The 22,815-nt window shown below is 34.2% G+C and overlaps 1 protein-coding gene across 3 annotated transcripts; it reads right to left on the bottom strand.

Moving 5' to 3' along the window:
• Nucleotides 1–1,964: 1,964 nt before the first annotated feature.
• LOC149176906 (WAT1-related protein At3g56620-like) lies at nucleotides 1,965–16,843 on the bottom strand. Of its 3 annotated transcripts, none has more exons than XM_089420005.1 (6): nucleotides 16,647–16,843; nucleotides 12,853–12,970; nucleotides 11,198–11,305; nucleotides 10,797–11,086; nucleotides 10,469–10,632; nucleotides 1,965–2,255 (listed from the first exon to the last, which is right to left on the bottom strand). In XM_089420005.1, exons 1-5 carry the CDS (start codon nucleotides 16,744–16,746, stop codon nucleotides 10,496–10,498), a joined length of 753 nt encoding a protein of 250 aa, XP_089276131.1. In that variant the 5' UTR covers nucleotides 16,747–16,843; the 3' UTR covers nucleotides 1,965–2,255; nucleotides 10,469–10,495. The 3 variants fall into 3 exon arrangements, with proteins under 3 accessions (XP_089276131.1, XP_089276132.1, XP_089276130.1); XM_089420006.1 differs by lacking the exon at nucleotides 16,647–16,843 and adding an exon at nucleotides 13,174–13,393; XM_089420004.1 differs by lacking the exon at nucleotides 16,647–16,843 and having other exon boundaries at nucleotides 12,853–13,482.
• Between the last annotated feature and the right edge of the window lie 5,972 nt (nucleotides 16,844–22,815).

Below are 22,815 nucleotides of genomic sequence, written 5' to 3'. Positions count from 1 at the left end.
CATGCTTTGAGGAAGATTTTAACCTTGTTGACCTCACATATGGTCTATGGAGATGATTTGGAGGGGCCATCGGCTTTTATAGGGTCTTTATTCATGTTTTATGGAGACTATCTAATTGGATACCTACATGTCCACTTTGGAGGAGATTTGGTAGTCTTTCCTTGCATGATTTGTGGAAATTAGTTGAAAGACACACCCTGCTTCAATACTCTGTTTATGGTGAATAATCTTCTCTTCTCACACACTTGTATATTCTCTCATTTGCCTTTTATCAGTCCATCTTTGAGTAGATTCGGTAGTCTTTCCTTGCATGATTTGTGGAAATTGGTTGAAAGACACACCCTGCTTGAAGACTCTATTTATGGTGTCTAATCTTCTCTTCTCACACACTTGCAGATTCTCTCATTTGCCCTTTATCAGTCCATCTATGAGGAGATTCGGTAGTCTTTTCTTGCATGATTTGTGGAAATTGGTTGAAAGACACACCCCGCTTCAATACTCTATTTATGTGTATAATCTTCTCTTCTCACACACTTGCAGATTCTCTCATTTTTCCCTTTACGAGTTTACTTGCTCTCATGATATGAGAGATTCTCTAGATCTATTTTGCATGGTAAATGGTAAATGATATATACTTCACATGTTGACATAATTGCAACAATTCACACACTCAAGCACCAACATTTAAATTTTAAAGCATTGTCTCAATTTACATATGCTGACATAATTGCAACACTTCACACACTCAAGCACCAACGTTTAAAATTTGAAGCATCATCTCAATTTACATTAAATCCTTGGGCATTCACATTCAAAATTCACATCTTACAAAGGTAAAGAACCAATGAAAGTGCTGGGCTTGAACCTCCTCACAAATGTGCTTTTGATGAGCTCACAAAGAGCTTTTCTAGCAAGGTTGAGCTCGTTGTGAGCTTTGGTTTTTAGAAATTTCATTTACCTTAAAAGACCTTTGGATCTTCACCTTTAAGAGTGAGCGAGGTCAACCTAAGCTATGCTTTGCACCCTATATCCAAATGATTAAATTTAGGTTGACATAGGGATTTCAGCGTAGGTTAAGATTTCTTTGACCTAGAACATGGAGCAAAACCACGAAAGTTGCAGTGAATGATATGAATGGCAAAGTGGCAGCGAATGGCTTGCTTGATAGTACTCTTAAGCCCTTCTTGAAAAAGGTTAGGACTTTTCCTTGGAGGAAGAGATTAAGAGAGAACACCAACCTAGCATCAAACTCTAATAACAAAATTGAAATCACCTTTTCGCTGCTAAATATGCCAACTACTCTTAAACACACACTAACTGTAGGTGCACCAGGTTCATAACAAAACTTTAAACACCACAATCCCCCAACAATGTGCTTGAAATGATCCAGTACTAAAGTAACCAGTATCAAAATGTCCAAATGGATGATATGGATGTAAACAAAGCACAACCATCAACCAACGCAAAGGCAACACAAAATGGACCTCCCACCAAGAGGACCAACAGCATATCACCATTAAACATCTAACCAGCATCAACCACATGGTCCATCAAGGACTACTATGCTTCAACCATCCTCAAGCAAAGCAAAATAAGGTATGTATCATCCGAAATCCCTTAGCACCCTTGCAAATTACCCTGAGTATATCATGTAATGAAAAATCACACTTACCACTCATGTACATATGAGGAGTAACAGTTCACAAATATTAACAAGAGCCACATAGCAGGAATGTCCCTGCGCCCTTCGACATAGAATGATGACAGAGAAGCAGAGAGTAGGGTAATACAATGGGAGGAAACAACTGAGTTTGCATGCAGAAAACATTGGAACCAAAATGTCACACAGATTTGTGAAAGTGTGTTTCAGTGTTAGTGGAGTTGTTTCTATACGTATTATATATGTCAGAAAGCATCAAGAATCAAAATACAATCATTCTATAGTACAGGATTGACAGGACATCTGAGTAAAAAGATGGACAAGAAATCTATTGAAAAAGTTTTTTTACAGTTGCATTGTTCCAAAGAAAACGAGCATATGTATAAAAACACCGTTGAAGATAAAACTGTCAAAAGTTGCAGAAAATAACAAAACACTAGAGTTTGTAGCCTTGCTATGATTTTCAAAATATCTACATTTTCTTTTTTCCTTTTACTGCATCAAAATTCGAGGTAGAGCGTTTGTATGCAGCTAGCATACTTGTCCATTTGAAACCAGAAACATTTTTCTTTGGCATCCTTCTTGTCAATGAAGCCTGATAAAAAGGAAAAACATATAGATGTTTAATAGTTTATTGAGAAAAAAAGGAATCAGAAGAGTAGTTAGGGAACAGTGATTAAATTCTGAAGAGTACAGAAGGCGTTGGACAACTTAGCTGCATGATTGAAGACATGTATACTGAACAAATAGAATATGAGCAAAGTGATCAAAGAACAGAGTGTACATCTTAAATCTATAGCATAACATTTTAGGCAGTGAACTATAGCATAAACAGTAATTACTATGCTTTGTAATATCAGCCATCGAAAACCATGTGCATAAAAGTAACGTGGAAAGCGTACAGGAAAAACCACTTGTATTCTATGACTTCTATTGTATCTGCAGAGTGCATTTACTTGGTTGTGGGATGCATTTACATCTTGCTTTACTGGTTCTGTAGTGATATTATCTACTGGTTTTGGTTTGTTAAACTACTGTGTTATTGCTATATGTCAAACTCAGCGAATAAGAAAAAGCAATCATATTGTCTTAATAGACAGAAAATAAGCCATGGTAGTCTTGACTAGTCCTAAATTTGCATTCCGACGGTATTCTTGCGGCACCAGAGAAAAGGGTCCATGAGTTGTATTAGGCCATGAGAGATATGAAAGGAAACATCTATGTGATGGGCTGTCTAGACAACAAGTGCATATGAATGCAATATTTTGAGGACAATAGTTGACTGAATACAAAGGGAAATTAGCCGCTAGTGACAGCGCACGCATTGTTGGTCCTAGATGAAGAGATTAATCATAGAAAGAGTGTTGGGGGCTTTTGTATCTTCAAAGGAACTAAAAAAATTGTAAGTGGGCTTTGCATTAGATACGAAGGCTCAAATTAAAACAAAATCTAATTGTTCATCACCTGAGAATTAGAACCTCAGAGTGCAAAAATAAAGATTGAAGCACGGCCATGTTTTCGATTGTTCTCTTGGAGAAAAAAATAGATTAAGACACCTGTAACCACAAACAAATTGCGGTGTATTGTTTACTTTAGCATATCCTACGCATACTTATACTGAACACAGATAAACACTGAACAAAAGGAAAAGCTTTGAGCATCAAACAAAGTCAGGTAACAAAACGAACTTCAAAAACTCAAGAACAGTGTACCCTAATCAAAAGTACTGCTATCGCTAACCCTATCATGTTAGAACAGAGGCATTGGTTCAATGATGAGTTTGACAAGTTGCCAAGTTATCCACCATCCTTACTGTCATCCCCATTGGTGAGACAGGAGTTTCAAAGGGACGGGGCCAGGTGCAAGTCTAGGGTTGGATTGGTCCTCAGAGGCAACGAGGTCCTAACTAAAAGATTTGATGAAGTTGAACGAACCCTTCACACAGGTCCCCTCATACATGGCACCTAAGTTGAAGGAAGTCTGGTCTTTGCCGTGCAGCCACTGGCGCAGATTTCTTTGAGCATTTCCATAACACTGTCAGACAAGCTTACGAATATACATCTTTGCCCCCTATTCGTAATTTTATGTTTCGAAATATTAATGCAAGACAAATAGTTCATAGAAAATTGGTTTGTGGATTATATTCTTAGATGTGAAAGAGCTAACAGGTATGCTAGGTTCTTGCAGTTGACCCAAAACCCTGATCTGTGCTATTATCATCAATCAAATCTTAGTGTCAAGAAATATTCCAGCAGAGAACCACACCATAGATATAATATTAGTGAACATGCAGAAGACAACACAATTAATCCACATGCACTTTGCTTAAATAGAATATGACACATTCTACTTCATGCAAAAATGCTATATGACGATAACGAAAACAAATCCGCTAGTCACACCCAAAAAATCCATAGAGACAGAACTAAAGAGTAATCAGAATCTAGCCCATTTTGCAGGCGCCGTAGAGCCCTGGTAGGTTGCAAAATAAACCCCCAAAAATGGCAATGAGTAATACCAATCCTTATTCTTATCAGTATTATCAACAGCGTTAGGAGTAACGCTAGATGCAACTGCAATGGTCATCAACATAATGATGACAATTCCTCGCCTAGAATTCTGTAATCTATGGCAGAAAAAGACAGCCCATTTTGCAGGCGTCGTAGAGCCCTGGGAAATTGCAAAATTAACCCCCAAAATGGCGACGGGCAATAGGGAAATTGCAAAATTATCCCCAAAAATGGCGACGGGCAATAGGGAAACTCTGATAAGCCAGGTTATGAACCTTTAAAAACTGACGGGGATAACCATAGTTTATCGTTATATAGTGCAATATGTCACAGGGTCCTCCGAACTCAACAAAATACGTAGGTTCTGGTTAGGTCCGTTTTCGTCCGCTTGTAAATGGCCCGAATTTTAAAGAATGGCGAATGAATTCTCTCAGGTTCATTTATTAAAGTTTAATCACCTACATTTATTTTAAAAGAGGTTTCTAATTTAATAGATTTAATCAATCATGCTTAATAATAAATTTATATTCATCTATTAAAGTTTAATCACCTACATTTATTTTAAAAGAGGTTTCTAATTTAATAGATTTAATCAATCATGCTTAATAATAAATTTATATTCATCTATTAAAGTTTAATCACCTACATTTATTTTAAAAGAGGTTTCTAATTTAATAGATTTAATCAATCATGCTTAATAATAAATTTATAGGGGTTTAATTATTATTTATAATAATAATTATTATTATTAATTTTAATTTATATAATTTAAAGTGATTTAATTATTAATTATTATTATTATTAATTTTTGTTGTTTTATGTAATTTGATTAATAAAAATATTTACATAATAATATATTATATCATCGCTTTTATATTTCACTTAAAAATATTTTTAAATATATAAATAAGGAAAATAAAATAATAAAAAATTATAATTATAATTATTATTTTTATATAATTTTAGTGAGTGAAAATATTTTAAGTAATAATTATAATTTTTATTTTATTTATTTTTATGTAATTTTATATGTCATATAAATTTGGTTTAATTATAAATTATAATAGTTAATTTTATTTTTATTTTTATATAATTTAAGTAAGTGAAAATGTTTTAAGTTATTATTGTGATTATAATTTTATTTATTTTTAGTTTTATGTATTTTGGTTTGGAATCATGCTTACAATAGTATATAGGTAGGATTGGATTGTTGGAGTTTTGTTTACAGATTTGTTCAACAATATTCTACTTGTTTAGAACTTGTTAGATATCATAAACATTATTTATGTGACATGTATTTAGCTTTGTAATTAAATAATTCTAATTGTTTTGAATGAATTTGTGCACCATGATTGTTTCTCAAATTTCTAATTATTTAACTAAATAAAAATATTTACATAATAATATATTATAGCTTCTCTTCTATATTTCATTTAAAAATATTTTTAAACACAATAAATAAAATAATAAAAAATTATAATTATAATTATTAATTTTATTTATATATATTTTAATTAAGTAGAAATATTTTAAATAATAACTATAATTTATTTATATTTATATAATTTTATTAAATAAAAATATTTACCTCACAATACATTATAACATTTTTTTTTCCATATTGGAAAATAATGTCTTTTAAACCTAATGAACGCAAAAAATAAATATAAATTGAAACAAATTTCCCCTTAATTCTCCTCAAACTAAATTAAAAACTTGGCATCGATCTCCATAATATCGTTGATTCATGGGACCCAAACTACTCCCTTCGCGTTTGGATCATCCACGGAATTCCCTGCTGTAAAGTTTGCAACGGGATATGATGATGCCCCGATCAACCTAGCCCAGACTTCCCACGACTCTCCCATTTACTTCCCACACCCGTGCCTGTGAAATAACGGGATTCATAAATTAAATTATATATAATTGGAATATAAATTTACGTAATATGTCATTTAACTTGTATTTATACTGGGTTATAAATTAATGTAAAGTAGATAATATTTCTAGCTTATATATTTGTTTAAATTACTATATGTGAATTTATGAAAGAAATATATTTTACTATATTCGAATTTATAAAAGAAATATATTTTATATTATACGTAGAGGTTATATTTCATTAACTTATAAATTAATTTATATAAGATATTTTTTAGAGTTATAAAATAATATAAATTATAGATAGATGTTTTTTAGATTAATCACATCATTAGGATTATAGATAGATGTTTTTCGGATTAATCACATTCATCTATGTTTATAAATAAAATTTATTTATGATTTAGATAATTTTGAAAAAAACAATATGTATATTTATCTATGAATAAAAAGATATGTTTTTATATATAAATATAATTCTATATTTTATATGAAATTATAATTTATTATATATATACACTATTTGTCTTTATTGAGAGTTTTTGGAAGCTTTTTCGGTGGTTTTTTGGGTTTGTTTTTCTAAAATCCAGCACGAATTTATTGAAATCACAAGCTTAATGGGTAACCCCTACACAATCGAAGTGCCGTAGGGGTTTTTCATGTGTTGAATCCATATCAAAAAATCAATGTAAATAACACAAATCAAGATTTCACCTCAAATTTTTCACACCAAAAAATCGAATAATTAATTTAAATTTTACAAATATATATATATATAAACTTTAATTAAAACCAAATTTAAAATCTAAATTGTATAATTTAGAAAAACACCCCCACAAATGTCCATTAAAACTTCCGATACCTTTGCCTTACCAAACACATATTAGGGTTCTCAATGCCTTTGTCTTACTAAACACAATTCCTTTGCGTTATTAAGTCAAATTTTTTTAATTTTTGACCCATACAAAGATTTCCCTTATTAAACTAAAAAAATTACATTAAATATAGAAAAATATTTTTTCTACATTATAAAAAATTATAATCGTCTGATTATCCATACAAATAAAATATAATATATATATATATATATATATATATATATATATATATATAATTTTAAAAATATTTCTCTTTATATTATTTTTTTTTAATAACTAAAAAGTAATATCTTACTTTCTTTTTATATGCTAATGACCAGAAAAGTCCACTTACTTTCCTTTCACACTTGTGCAAAGTCAACAATATACTTTGGTTGATAACGAAAAACAACACCACCTCAAAAATAAAAAAATAAAAAAATAAAAAATTAATATAAAAGAAAATTAAAACTAAAATTACATGGCTAATTTAATATCGACACCTTTAAATCTTAACTTATTCTTAAATATTAAGAATAATATTTTCCTAAAATAACCGTTATTTACCTCTTTTAATATTTCACAAAACCTCAAAACATCTCAACTATGCAGTCCTTTATAAACTAAAGCCTATGAAATTTTCGTAAGGGCAGACTGAAACATTAATAAGATAATGTTTATTTGAGGAAGCAAAAACCAGGAAACACACGTGTCATGATATTAAAAATGTTTGTACTTGTAACAATAAACGTGGACTACATCGTTACTAATGAAATACTTGATATCAGCCGAAATGTTCATATTGGATTGCAAATACGATTGAAAAAGCGGATATATATATATATATATCCACTCAAACTTTAATTTAATATAAATCCTGAAATTTTAAAATAATCCACGTCATCCCATAACACATTTTCCAAATTCACACTGACTCCGCATCTACACCCTTTCCAAGCAAGCACAAAAATCTCGTACTTTTAAAATGCACATCGAATATTATACTTCTGGTGTCTAGCAAATAATTGATTAAGAAATGAGTCGGTGTGGTGTTTAAGTGCGCTACTCTTTATTAAAATGAATCTCACGTTTTGACTTTTGTAATATCATGAAAAAGGTCTAACTAACCATCTTAGTCTGCAGTATAAAATAGTGTATGGCATCTTAATTTCTATAATATCATGTTCATTGGTATGTAATTAATATTTATCCTGTGCTAGGTTTTTTTTTGGTAGATTTTGAAAATCTTGAAAACAGATAATCTATTTTAGATTTTGGTCTTTGGTTTTGGGAAAACTCAAGTTTATTCATGAAGTCATGGAACTCATCATTCGATCCCTCAAGAGCAGTGATAACCTCAGCACCAATTTGGGTGAAATTGCCAAACCTACCCTTGCATCTCTGGAATTTCTCCTCGCTAAAAGCCATTGGAAATGCAATTGGGAAATTTTACTGCAGATGCCCAAAAACATAGGAATATGCCAGAACCACCTATGCACGCATCTGTGTGGAAATGGACTTCAGCGTCGGATTCCTGGCAGAAATAAACCTAACAAGTAAAGACTATGTGTGGAACCTCGATTATGAAAGTGTCCTCTTTAGATGTCGATCCTACTTTGAGACAAGTCATCTAGCCAAAAATTGCCCAAAAGCCTCCCAGAAAAATGCTAGAAAAAATCACCACAGATCTGCATGGTGGGAAGGAGCACAAAAAGAACACTACACTTTCATCAAAGAAGAATACTCTCGAGAAAACTTTGAATCACAAGAAATCGAGAAGAAAGAAACAACTCTCAAAAGCAAGGGGAAAACCCCGCCTAACTCGACAACCCCTCAAGCATCAATAGTTATGAAGATTCGAATACCGCACAAAATAAATCTTCATTTAACAACAAAGCAGATCTCCTAGACCAAACTTCTTCTTCGACTATCTTCAAAAGGACGAACACAACAGATCGCAAAACTAAGACACCAATGTCCCAAGAACCAGAAGAGATGGAAGAGATGCAAGATAAAGTTGGAAGACCGTAGAGAAAAAAAGAAAGCTATAGCACCAATGTCGCCAAGAAAGACGAGGAGCCAGACAATTAAAAACTAAAAAAATTATAAGTCCGATAGACAAATTTGGTCTCAGTGGATGTTAACCACCATCATCATCATCATCAATTGTGTTATTTTGTGAGATCTGGTATATAGTGATAAAGTTAAATTACTTCATATTTAAAATGATATATCTGATTTTTATTTTTTTTTCCAAATAGCTGGTTCTTGATTTATAAGATAGTAGTTTTTAATCAAAGCTATTTTTATATAAATTTGAGTATTTAGTTTTAATTAAGAGGTTGTAAATTTATAAATATTTGAGTGGTCTCAAAAGATTACATTTTACCTAAGTCACACTAACTCTTTAACATGGTTAAATTTGTATCCACTTAATTTCTAACCAAAAACACTTTTTAATATGAGAAATACATTAAAAATACAACCCATCACAATCTTCTCTACACCCCCATAAATTATAATATATAAATAATTTTACATAACATTTAATATTATGTAATACTTCTATATAATATTAACCAATGTTTATAGATAAAATTTAAATTTTAAAACCTTCTTTAACAAATAAATTTTATGATATTTAAATACATTATTTTATAAAACAAATTTGACTATGATATATTGATATTAAATAAATAAATAAATATATATCCATTATATTGACTATGATATATTTTAGTGAAAAATTGTCCAAAAGCCTCACAGAAAAACTCTGTTAGAAAAAACCACCACATATCTACATGGTGGGAAGGAGCACAAAAAGAACACTACACTGTCATCAAAGAAGAATTCTCTAAAGAAAACTCTGAATTACAAGAAATCGGGCAAGAAAGAAACAACTCTCAAGGCAAGCATGGAGAAAGCCCCGTCCTCTCAAGCATCAACAGTTATGAGGATTCAAATATCGCACAAAATAAATCTTCATTTAACAGCAAAGCAGATCTCCTAGACCAAACTTCTTCTCCAACTATCTTCAAAAGGACGAACACAATAGATCGTGAAACTAAGACACCAATGTCTCAAGAAAAAGAAGAGATGCAAGATGAAGGAAGTTGGAAGACCTTAGAGAAAAAAAAGAAACCTACAACATCAATCTCGCCAAGAAAAACAAGGAGCCAGAAAATTAAAAACTAAAAAAAATATAAGTGCGATAGACCATTTTGGTCTCAATAGACGTTAACCACTATCATTATCATTAAATAAATAAATAAATATATACCTATTCAAATAATTTGATAGTGATTTATAAAAGGTAAACTTTCATTGTTACTTTTATGAAATACTTTTACATCTTGAATATTTGAACTTTTTTCCTATATTTAATAAAACACATAACAAAAACCATAAAATTAAAATCATTATACATCAATCTTAACATTCAATAGGTGATTTTTATTATTTTGAAATAATTTTAAAAATAAAAAGTGACATGGTTACAGAATTTTACAAAGGGGAATCAGCGTGTTTTAAGACGGATCCAACTTGGATTGATCACTTACAAAGGATCGAATTCGGATGAAGCACTGTCACGATTCGCAGCAAAAGGAATGTCGTCGACTTTCATAACATGGGAAACAATCCTCTGTACAATGATCAACGTAATGGCAATTCGGTGGAAGTTTATCCCCCACACCCACGCCCTCATCCGCAGAAGAAGCCGCCTCTGCCATTCCAATCGTCAATCATTGAGTATAAATAAACATAAATTCATAACCCATAAACCCTTAAAAATCTAAAGGGAATGTCCCAAATTAAAAGCAAACATACAGAAATGAATACAAGTAGCTAAGCTAATCAATTATTATTGTTAGCAATTACTATCTTTACCAGTATTATTGACAGTTGAAGCAGCAGCCATGGGTGCATCTGCAATGCTCATCATCAACACGATCATAACGAAAGCAATTTGGCGCCTAGAATTCCGCACCCTAACGCCAAAAGGGATTGGCCTTTTTTGCTGCAATTTGAGGTCTTGTGGAGGCCTCGCACTCCGCAAAATAAGCACGAAATGAACGGCAATAACAGAAACGGATTTATAACCATTCACGATCATGCAAATTACGGCTCCCACTATCTTTGCCTTAACAGCCAAACTTATTATCCTAGCTCTTTCTTGTCTGTAAGAAATTCAGAACTTTTGCTTCAGAAAATAAAAAAAATGGGAACTCAGATTGATTTATGGCATGTAAATTTGTTTGGAGTAATGTGACTGATTTTTATATGATTACCGAAAAAGAAGCGCCATGAGAGCAAGTACTATGATGCTCAGTGCACATGCAAATGTGGCTGATGCACAGCCCAGACCTGCCGAGTAGAACGTTTCGCTCAAAGTGGACCTGGCACATGAATAGAGCACGTCAATCCCAAAAGCATTGGTTTTTTTTCCTGAAGAAAAGGAGGATTGAGTTTATGAATTATTACCAAAACCATAAATGTGACTGTAACAAACTTAATCCTACTCTGAAAAAACGCTGCTTCTATTATAAATAAAAACAGTACATATACATAGTATATAGCTTCATTAAACCAGTAAATCAAGGTGCTAGATAAGTAAGGTTAAAGAATTATACCAAAAAATTATTTGTAAAAGGTATAATAATAGTCTATATCAACACAAATGGCAACGTATCTATATAATATAAAACAAAAATGCAATTAAATGTACAAATCCCACTTAAAATCTTATGCAATTAAATGTACAAATCCCACTTAAAATCTTGTTGCAGGGTGTCAAAATGTTCATGGCAGGCTGAGCAGGCCCTCTTTCAGTACTTTGTTGTCAACCACGAAACAATAGTGCAATATACCAGAAAATCTTGGGTTACCCAGGATGTGCTTGATCCTCCCAAGGAAAAAAGAGAAAGAATCCAATAATTCACTTGATGCCCTCAATTAACGTCTCAGAGTCCCCATAAATATTCAGAACTATTGTTCTTATGGAGAGCAAACCAAAACAGCCCCATAAAACCCTAGTCTCAGCCATAGAATTTATATGATCTAAATCGTATTCCCAAAAACTTATATTTTGGAATGTGCCCAAAAATATATATATCTGTATAATTAATCTAATACTTCAATACATAAGCATACTAAAAGAAAAATTGGTATATAATTACATAATCTAAGCTACTCAAACAGAAATCTGTATATAATTACATAATCTAACCTACTCAAAAGTACCCATAGCTCAATATACAAATTGTGTATCCATAGCTCAATATACAAATTGTGTAAGATTTGGAAATCCTCAAAACACCGAAGTAAATCAAAACCCTTCATATTCAATTGACCGAGATCAAAATCCAGTGCCATTTGATCCAGTTGAGCTAGAAGTAGCAAATCGAGATCGAGACCCAGAAGCAGATACAGCAGATTGATAAACAGTGTCCGTTGGAGAGCCATAGCCCATTCCAGGTGCATTCCAGGGACCAGCACCAATCGAAGCGGTTTGATAGCAAGTAGCATAGTCCCCAGGCACGGATCAAGATCGAGAGATTATTGCAGAGAAAGCAGAGGTAATATTATTAGTCGATACAGATCTATAGCATAGCCTGTAGCATATCTTCATGTCCCAGCTTACTCCCTTCGCATGGTTACATATACAGATATAGCCCCAGAGCTACCAGTTCTTGGTCCAGTTATGGGACCGTATTACATAAAGGTAACATAAGGTACTCAAAAGTATCCATAGCTCAATATACAAATTGTGTAAAATTTGGAAATCCTATAAAAAAAAAACCAAAGTAAATCAAATCCCTTCAAACTCGATAGGGAGAAGTTCCCCGGTCCAGCAGAGACTCCCTCTGAACTCTTCGTCAAATAAAATACCAGTAGCAATATTAAATCCTCTGTTCCAAAATGGTGAAAAGAAATCTACACATACCTGTCCGAAATATATGTAAATGGGAGTAACATCAGTTTGGCTAAGGCGTGCCCGTAGAGTATGGATACAAAGAGAGACATTCCTTTATTAATTGCAACTTCTGATATCATATCCGTCACTGCAAACACAAATTGCAAAGATTTAGCCAAAGCTGGCTTCGGTTTTTCGTAGAATGGCAATAAACCCTTTTTTTCAGATGAATTGGCAATAAACCCTTGCAGCAATGATTTATAAGGACCGAATGGAATCAAATTATTGAATGGCATTTGCTAAGGTAAGAAGTAGGAACGATGATGCATGTCATCCTATCTCCTCACTAACCACAACGGTATCATTTTATACCCCCAGAGCTAGTACCCATATCTTTCACTTCGATGAAAACATTATAGAAGCCATGAATACTTCGCTGTCCGACCACGCCTTAGCGTGTGAGGCCCCGCGGACGGGCACGAGCCCGGGAGCGGTCCCCCGCCCCGTCTTTTCGTTTTATGAATTTCGGGAGTTTGGGGCCTTTTTTGGGGCCAATAATTCAAGGGGATTTTCTCGAAGCTTCTGTGGGTTCTGAGACTTCCGAAGTTTGACTGGACCGTGTGTTGGGGGGCTGATTTTGTGGAGGGTTGTTCGTGGCGTGACCGTTGGTAGCTGCTCTTGAGACCATTCTTTGTCGGAAAGGTTGAAAGTGTCGGTTCATCGGAATGTGTGAAGGATCGGAAAGGATGAAAGGGTCGGGACTCGGTATGTGTGAAGGAAGCCCGGCGCGGACTCACAACAGAAGGTTATGCGGACTCATCGAATGTGGACAAACATTAAAGTATAAGAGTGTCTATAAAAATTAGGCTTCGTATTATACATCGTCGTGTGAGGATGAGAATCAGCTTTGCTTTTGAGGATCTCATTACGTAACAGATCGGTCAGCAGCGCCGCTTTGTTAAATCACTTTCACACAGGGATGTTCTTTTTAGGAAAAATATCTTTCCACTGGGTTACGGAGGAATCTAGGAGGGAGGTAATCTAGTTATATAGACAATATTAAAAAATGGTTGACTAGATTTCAACAATCCATCCCACCACTCACTGACAAACACTTTCGATGTTCCACTTATACAATGTGCACTGTAGCCGACCGATTCTATGTCTGCATCTTCTCAGGACTCGGATGGCACTATCACAAACTATGACGAAGGGTGATCGAAGTTGCACAGTGTATAAATTGATGCTTGCCTTGCTCTTCACTCATCCTATCGTTTATGAAAAGTCAAAAGTTTGATATATCTTTTATGGTTGGAATATAAAATAGATCATCAAAACTTATTCCAATTTACTATATATATATGAGTTGTTTTTAGTGTGATTTGTTAGGAATTTATTGAAATCACAAATTTTTATAGATAATTTTGTATAATTTATTGTTTTAAACGTTTTTTTAGAGTGCTGAATCCATATATAAACGCCATAGTGTAATGGTAGGGGCCGAGGCTGTCACTCCCCCCACCCAGTTTCGAGTCCTGCAGAGGCAGGGGATTGATGTAATAAATCCGAAAAATGTAAAAGTCCCGCACTCGCTTAAAAAAAAATAAAAATAAAAAACTAATTTAAATAAACCAAATCAAAATTTCACTTCAAATATTTCCCCAGAAAAAAAGTCTAAAAAATTAAACTAAAAACAACTCCATATATAAATAGTAATAATTCTGAGATTACCAATCAAACTAACTAAACTACCAAAAAGTAGTCATGACTCTGTGTTCTCAAAAAAAAAATGCCGCGATTCTGGAATATTAACGGTTATATATGTAGTCATTTCAAATATGATTTAAAAGATACCATTTTGAAAGGTTCTTATTGATATACTACTAAATAATATACGATTCACCTTAAAAGCCTAAAAGTTATTGAAGTAGTCAATTTCCTAACCTTGTCAACTTTGCAAACCCTTATTTTCAGAAATGTATGTTTACTGTTTACTTCAAAAGGGTGCCATTGTGGGGGCCATTGTGTTAGTGACTAAATGCAAACCATTTAAACCATATCTCCCAGTTTTTGGAACGTGGAGATCTAAATTAGGGTTCAATACCAGAAAACAAATCTCTGAATGGGGTTCTAGCACATGGATCCAAAAAGAAAAGAACACCAAATAAATTTCGGAATAAGGTTCTAGCACCATGCCAAATGGATAAAAAAAAACAAACAAATCTCTAAATAAGGTTATAGCACCATGCCAAATGTATCCAGAAAAAAAAAGAAGAGAAAATGTAGCAATTTCTTTTTAAAGTAAATCAACCCTTAGTACTAGGAACAAGGCCATCAGATTCAAAGGAGGGTGATAGCACTTCAGCATTAATTTTGAGGGTGATAGCACTTCAGCATTAATTTTTCTCTAGAGTAGTGCTTCCGTACGATCTTAACCATGTCTCTGGGCCTGTTGTGCATGTAATAATATCTAAGCTATTCATGGTTTGCAAAACTCAGCATTGGCAAAAAATCAATGGGGGTTATTAACTCAAGCAATTGGAAAAATAAGGAAAACATTGGCAAAACTTCACATGCATAAATAAGAACCTGAAAACCTTAGTGAACCTAGCAACGTGAAAAAATTGGAAAAAACAGTTGTTTTTGCAAAGCTGCTCAAAACCAATCTCATGTTACTAGTGTTGTCAGATTAGAATAGAGAATTATGACATAAATTTGCCTAAATTCAGAAATCTTCCAGCAAGTGGATTCCAGTGAACAAGATCAGTTCATGAAAACAATGAATGCTTATTTTCTTTATCTGTCATGCAAATCACGATGCAAGTGAACCTTAAAGAACAATCAAAACAAAAATGACTTATTCCCTAAATTGAAGCATTCCTCTAATCTAGAAATAGAGTTAACATAGAAAAACATCGAAGACAAATAAGAGAGATTGCAGAGAAAAATATCGAAGAAAAACAAGAGATATTGCAGAGAAAAATATCAAAGACGAACATCTTTTGAACATATTGGATCTCATAGATGATCCCAACACACACCCATATGCAATTATTGCATAGAACAAGCTAGAGAACTACCCGAGGATACATGTTCCAGGATATATGTGAATTAATGTTGTTGTGCTCGGTAACTATGAAAAATGACACTGAAAAGAGGCTATCTTATCCATCTAATCTTATTGCAAACTTCCTTCTGGTGCCTGATTATGGTGATACAGGAATTTAGATTTAGATTTCTCATCAACCTGGAGTTTTGGTTAAATTTTGAATGATCTAGATCAATTCAGAATTGAGCTAAGGTAAACACAATCCCTTAAGTGCATCATTCCACGAAGCATGATGCAAGGAACTTGGAGCATGGTGGAGCACTTCCCACGCCTGAAATTCTGAATTCCAACACATTCTTATCAGATTTATGCAAAAATAGAGCCCGTTTGCTACAAGATTAGCGATCTCAATTCTAAAGATTAGCGAACTCAATCCTAATCAAGGGAAAGATGGGGGGAGAAAGGATATTTTAAAGTGAAAGCTACTTGTATAAGAAGCAAAAGATTTACAAAGACCACAATATTACCATTCCCCGCCTTGTTGCTCAAACCCTTAACCTGATTGGGGTTTGGTAGCTTCAGATGTTATGGAAAGCAAGGTGCTTTAATCATCAATGGATCGGTGATAGCTTGACTAGTAATAGAAATTTTTATGCTCTGAAGCATTGTAGGGCAGTTTGAGACACCCATTACCATTCCCAGGAAACAGTAGCCCTTTTGAACACAATACCAGTAGGGCTCATTCTAAGTTAAATCAAAAGTAGAATATCCTTACCTTGAGGACGAAGCAGGGTACCAGAGTGGTCTGATCTGAATTTCAAATGCTGCAACAACAGTGAACAGTCGACTGCAGCTATTCTGATCTCCTTCCGCATCAAGCAGGGGCAACAAGGGAGTTTTGGTAAAAAATGACGCGCGAGAGGATTTGAACATGCGGAGCTTGGCGGAGTGAGCTAATGCAACAAAAACGGGACAGAATGTGCAAGTTTGCAACAGGATAGGAGGTGACCAAATTTTCTGAAAAGTCGCATTATGGGCTACTCTTATTAAAACCAATAAAAATGAAATAATATTGACGGGCGGCGTTTTAAGTGAGTGAAAGTATTATCGAAGCTATCTTTATCATTCTCGCCAAAGTGTTTTTTAAGTTGGTGAAAGTATTATCGAAGCTATTTTTGTGTTTTAGAGGTGTTATTTTGATAGATTTTTTAACGAAAATTACATGGAGTATTTTTTGAATTAACTAGTGTGGTTTATCGTCCGGACAAGTTGAACCATACTAATTGATTCGAAATGTATCGACAAATGGTAATCCATGTAATTTTCGCTAAAAAATATCTCACGATCTTAATATGGATCACAAAAGCCTGAACTCTTTAAGTGTTATTTTATAAATTTCGGGATTCTGGGCTTTTTTGGGCCAACAATTCAAGGGGATTTTCTCGAAGCGTCTGTGGGTTCTGAGACTTTCGGAAGTTTGACTGGACCGTGTGTTGGGGGGCTGATTTTGTGGATGGTTGTTCGTGGCGTGACCGTTGGTAGCTGCTCTTGAGACAATTCTTTGTCGGAAAGGTTGAAAGGGTCGGTTCATCGGAATGTGTGAAGGAAGCCCGGCGCGGACTCACAAAAAAAAGTTCTACGGCACTCACAACAGAAGGTTACGCGGACTCGTCGAATATGGACAAACATTAAAGTAAAATATAAGAGTGTCTATACAAATTAGGCTTGGTATTATACATCTACGTGTGAGGATGAGAATCAGCTTTGATTTTGAGGATCTCATTACGTAACAGATCGGTCAGCAGCGCCGCCTTGTGAAATCACTTTCACACAGGGATGTTCTTTTTAGGAAAAATATCTTTCCACTCGGCTAGATTCCATGAACCTAGGAGGGAGGTAATCTAGTGATATAGACCATATTAAAAAATGGTTTACTAGATTTCAACAATCCATTCCTCCACTCACTTACAAACACTTTTGATGTTCCACTTATACAACGTGCATGGTAGCCGACCTTTGATTCTATGTCTGCATTTTCTCATGACTCGGATGGCACTTTCACAAACTATGACGAAGGGTGATCGAAATTTTCTCATGACTCGGATGGCACTATCACAAACTATGACGAAGGGTGATCGAAGTTGCAAAGTGTGTATAAATTGATGCTTGCCTTGCTCGTCACTCATCCTCTCGTTTATGAAAAGTCAAAAGTATATATCTTTATGGTGGAAATATAAAATAGATTTTCAAAACTTACAATAAGCCATTGTTTTTTTTTATTTTTTTGGAAGTTTTTTAGTGGGGTTTTTTGGTCTAATTTTTTTAAAATTTGGCAGAAATTTATTAAAATCACAAATTTGATAGGTAATTTTACACAATCCAGTGCCCTAGGCATTTTTCAGAGTGTTGAATCCATATATACCATCAAAAAACCAGTTTGAATTAAACCAATCAAGATTTCACCTCAAATTTTTCCCCAAATTCTAGCACTCGAAAGTCCAAAAAATCACACTAAAAACAACTCCATATATATAGTAATAATTCTAAAGTTACCAATCAAACTAAACTACCAAAAAGTAGTCCTCTATTTTTTCAAAAAAGGTGTCGCTGGAATATTCACGGATATATATATGTGATATTTTTAAATATGATTTAAAAGATACCATTTTGAAAGGTTCTTAGTGATATACCATTAAATAATATACAATTCACCTTAAAAACCTAAAAGTTATTGAATTAGTCATTTTCATAACCTTGTCAACTTTGCAAACCCTCATTTTCAAAAAAGGATGTTTACTTCAAAAGGGTGCCATTATATTAGTGACTGAATGCAAACAATTTAAACTATATCTCCCAGTTTTTGGAACGTGGAGATCTAAATCAGGGTTCAATACCAGAAAACAAATCTTTCAATGGGGTTCTAGCACCATGCTAAATGGATCCAAGAAGAAAAGAAGAGCAAACAAATCTCGGAATAAAGTTCTAGCACCATGCCAAATGGATCCAGAAAGAAAAGAAGAGCAAACAAATCTCTAAATAGGGTTATAACACCATGCCAAATGTATTCAAAAAGAAAAGAAGAGAAAATGTTGATAGCGTAATAACGATTCTATAATGTGGAATAAACACTTAAACACTTAAAGAATAGAAAAACTTTAATACCCAAGAAATTATACCTCCGACCATTGATGCTACTCACACTTCGTTACCAGACTTTCATTATGCTTGAGGCAGTCCCTTCCCTTTTGTTTTCCACGTAGCCCACGAGCTGCAATTCAGTCCTGAGCTTCAATCTGGGCACCTTCAGAAGTTTCAGTTCTTGAAATGTCGACTCGTTCTCCAATTCTTAACACTGTTCACGCCGAGTCTAAGAGTAAGGAAAGTTCAATCTATTTATTTTTCTTTCCAGTAGATTGAGCTTTTCGGAGAGCAAAGCAAAATGCGTGCACGCCTCAGTCAGAATCAATTCACGATTAAATTCACGATGAGGTCAAGTAAGACTGGTAACTCGGCCAGACAAGAGGAGCATTCATGCCCGTCTCCGGATTGAAGTTCTATTGAAAAATATACTCCATAATCGACTTCTGCAAACTGCAATATGTTAGAGGCCTCGATCCTTCACTGTAATTCAGACCACTGAATCCCAAACACAGCTTTGCAAACAAAAAACACCCAAAATCTCTCATCCATGTGGCACTTCCAAGCTTTGCTCACTCTAATTTGATGGTGTAAGGCTGAAGGGAATTGAGTGGTGAGCTTGGGGACCAAACAGAAGTATTTATAGCCAAGCTTCCATCAAGCATTTGTTGGCTATGTGACAAGTGTTCCACAGAACATGGTAGAGAATTGCAGAGGGAGTAACGGACCACTCCAAGAGCTCCCAACAAGAAACTAAAGAGCCGCAGTCAGTTTCTAAATTATCGGTGGCCAAACGGTCAGTTGGTTTCTAAATTACCAGTGGTCGTTATGGGAGCAACATTCTCCCTCTTGGTCCATACTTCCAATATTAATATCTCATCTTAAAACCCATTGATAATCTGTATTAAGTAATAGATACATGAATCATGGCGATAAGTCCTCTAATGACGAGTATTATCTTCTATGTATTACTATGTATTTATTGCTATTATAATTTATGTGGCAACAATTTCTTAATGAATAAACCTTATGTTTATTCTTGGTCCTACACAGATGAATTATCTCAAATCAAATTAAGGTGCATTCACATTAAAATAAAGCTACTCCATGTTAGTGGATTCTCAATCACAAGAACAATAAAAACTATGGAACCACATATGAAAAGATTTTGGCTGGCCCAAAATCACAACCTTCCTTTGGTTGATCGCTTGGGAAAGATTACTAACATGGGAACGTTTCAAAATCAAAGGTTTTGAGGGCTCTTCGATATGTCTTCTCTGCTCACAATAAGAAGATACAATGAAACACTTATTCCTTCTCTACTCACAATAGGAAGAGACAATGAAACACTTATTCCTTAAGTGCCCGTTTTTGTTGGCCCAGACAGTTAATTAACCGAGAATATATAAAAGAAACTGAATGAAAGACACAAGTAAAAACACGAGAATTTTACATGGTAAAACCTTGACAGGGTATCAAGGAAACATCCACGGGGTAAGGGATTGGATTTTCTATTAAACCAACAATAATTTTCCTTATTACAACAGTTTGGGCATTCATCATTTTATAGGAGGCTCCTCCATTACATAACAGTTGTTTCGTTATAAAACCAACTTGACAGTAAATACAATTTTACACATATTTACAATTAGTTGTCAAATTCCAACAAACTCCCCCTTGGCAACAATTTTCCTAATCCATTGCCCATGCCCATTCATCATCTCTTCTGCAAGCCAAGAGAAGCTAAACATTATCGCAACTTCTCTACTGTAACTGGCTTCGTAAATATGTCTGCACAATTTTCCCGTGTATGGACCTTCTTAAGAGCTACTTTTCCGCCATCGATCACATGTCTCAGAAAATGATACCTTACATTTATGTGCTTGGTCTTGCTATGATAAGTTGGATTTGTAGCCAAGTGAATAGCACTCTGACTGTCACAAAGTACATTCACTCTCTCATGCGTCCTTCCAATCTCATCAAGTAGATCCTTTAACCAAATTGCTTCTTTACTGGCATCTGAAGCAGTTATATATTCTACTTCGGTAGTGGACAACGCAATTGTTTCTTGAAGCTTTGACATCCAACTAATTGCTCCACCTGCAAGAGTAAAGACATAACCTATAGTAGATCTCCTTTTGTCCAAATCACCTACATAATCAACATCTACATATCCGCAGACTGATCTTTCACTACCATTAAAGATGATGCAATGGTCACTTGTGCCTCTTAGATATGGAAGCACCCATTTCATTGCTCGCCAATGTTCTTCACCTGGATTTGCCATGAACCTGCTGACAACTCCAACTACATAAAATGTCAGGTCTTGTAGATACCATCGCATACATTAAGTTGCCTACAACATTTGCATATGGTACATGAGACTTATACTGCTTTTCTTCATCATTTCTAGGTCTCAAAACTGAAGAAAGCTTAAAATGGGAAGCTAATGGAACATTAACAGGTTTCACATTGTTCATACAGAACTTTTCAAGTACTCTTTCCACATACTTCTGTTGTGATAACCAAAGCTTACCATTTTTCTTGTCATTGTGTATCTCCATGCCCAAGATAGGTTTTGTTGCTCCAAGATCCTTCATATCAAATGTCCTAGAGAACTGAGCCTTTAACCTGTTGATTTCTTCCATGCTTTTGCTTGCAATAAGCATATCGCCAACATACAAAACTAAGATAATGAATATGCCACTGAAACTCTTGAAGTATACATAATGATCATACTCACTTCTAATAAAGTTCTGGCTCACCATGAAAGACTCAAACTTCTTGTACCATTGCCTAGGAGACTGCCTCATGCCATACAATGATTTCTTGAGCTTGCAAACTAACCTTCTGTTGCGACCTTGTACAAAACCTTCTGGTTGTTCCATATATATATATCTTCATCCAAATCACCATGTAGAAAAGTTGTTTTAACATCTAACTATTCTAACTCAAGGTTAAGTAATGCAGTTAGTGCCAACACAGTACGAATAGAAACAAGTTTTACAACTAGTGAAAAAATTTCATGAAAGTCAATACCTTCAACATGATAATACCCTTTTGCTACCAGTCTCGCCTTATACCTTTTGATACTTCCATCAACTTTTCATTTCAATTTGAAGACCCATTTGCATCCAACAACACTTATCCCTTCAGGAAGTTCTAAAAGATCTCAGGTATCGTTCTTGGCTAAGGAATCCATTTCTTCTTCCATAGCTGTTTTCCATTTTTCACTATCTGTATCATCTATTGCTTCCTGATAACAAGAAGGTTCCCCATCTTTAATAATCAAAGCAAAAGATGAAGCATAATCTTCATACCTTTTGGGAGTTTTTCTTTCCCTTGTAGACCTTCTTAGAGTGGCTGGTTGTTGAACTGGTTCAGAAACTTCAACAACTTCCTTTGTATCTTCATCACCTTTTCCTCCAGAAGTCTCTCTTTCTTTTCGACTTTCAAAAAAATGTTTATCCTCCAACTGAATTTGTTGATTCGACGATACCTGTTCATGTTCAATTCTTTCAACATTTGATTTTAAAAGGGAAGATTCATCAAATGTTACATCTCTACTAATGACTATCTTCCGCGACGTAGGATTCCACAACTTGTATCCTTTCACCGCATAGTCATACCCAACAAATACATAACATTTTGATTTTGGATCTAATTTTGAATGCTGATTTTTAAGAATAAGAGCATAGGAATCACAACCAAATATCCTTAAATGTGAATAATCACAAGACTGACCTGACCAAACTTTTTCAGGAATTTTACAATTAATTGCTACTGAAGATGACCTGTTAAGTAAA

This window comes from Pinus tabuliformis, chromosome 4_1, assembly GCF_031772625.1.
Source record: "Pinus tabuliformis cultivar Carrire ecotype Pingquan chromosome 4_1, CPIR1, whole genome shotgun sequence".
Taxonomy (NCBI): domain Eukaryota; kingdom Viridiplantae; phylum Streptophyta; class Pinopsida; order Pinales; family Pinaceae; genus Pinus; species Pinus tabuliformis.
Note: the sequence above shows the minus strand (reverse complement) of the source record. Positions and strands in the feature narration are given on the sequence as shown.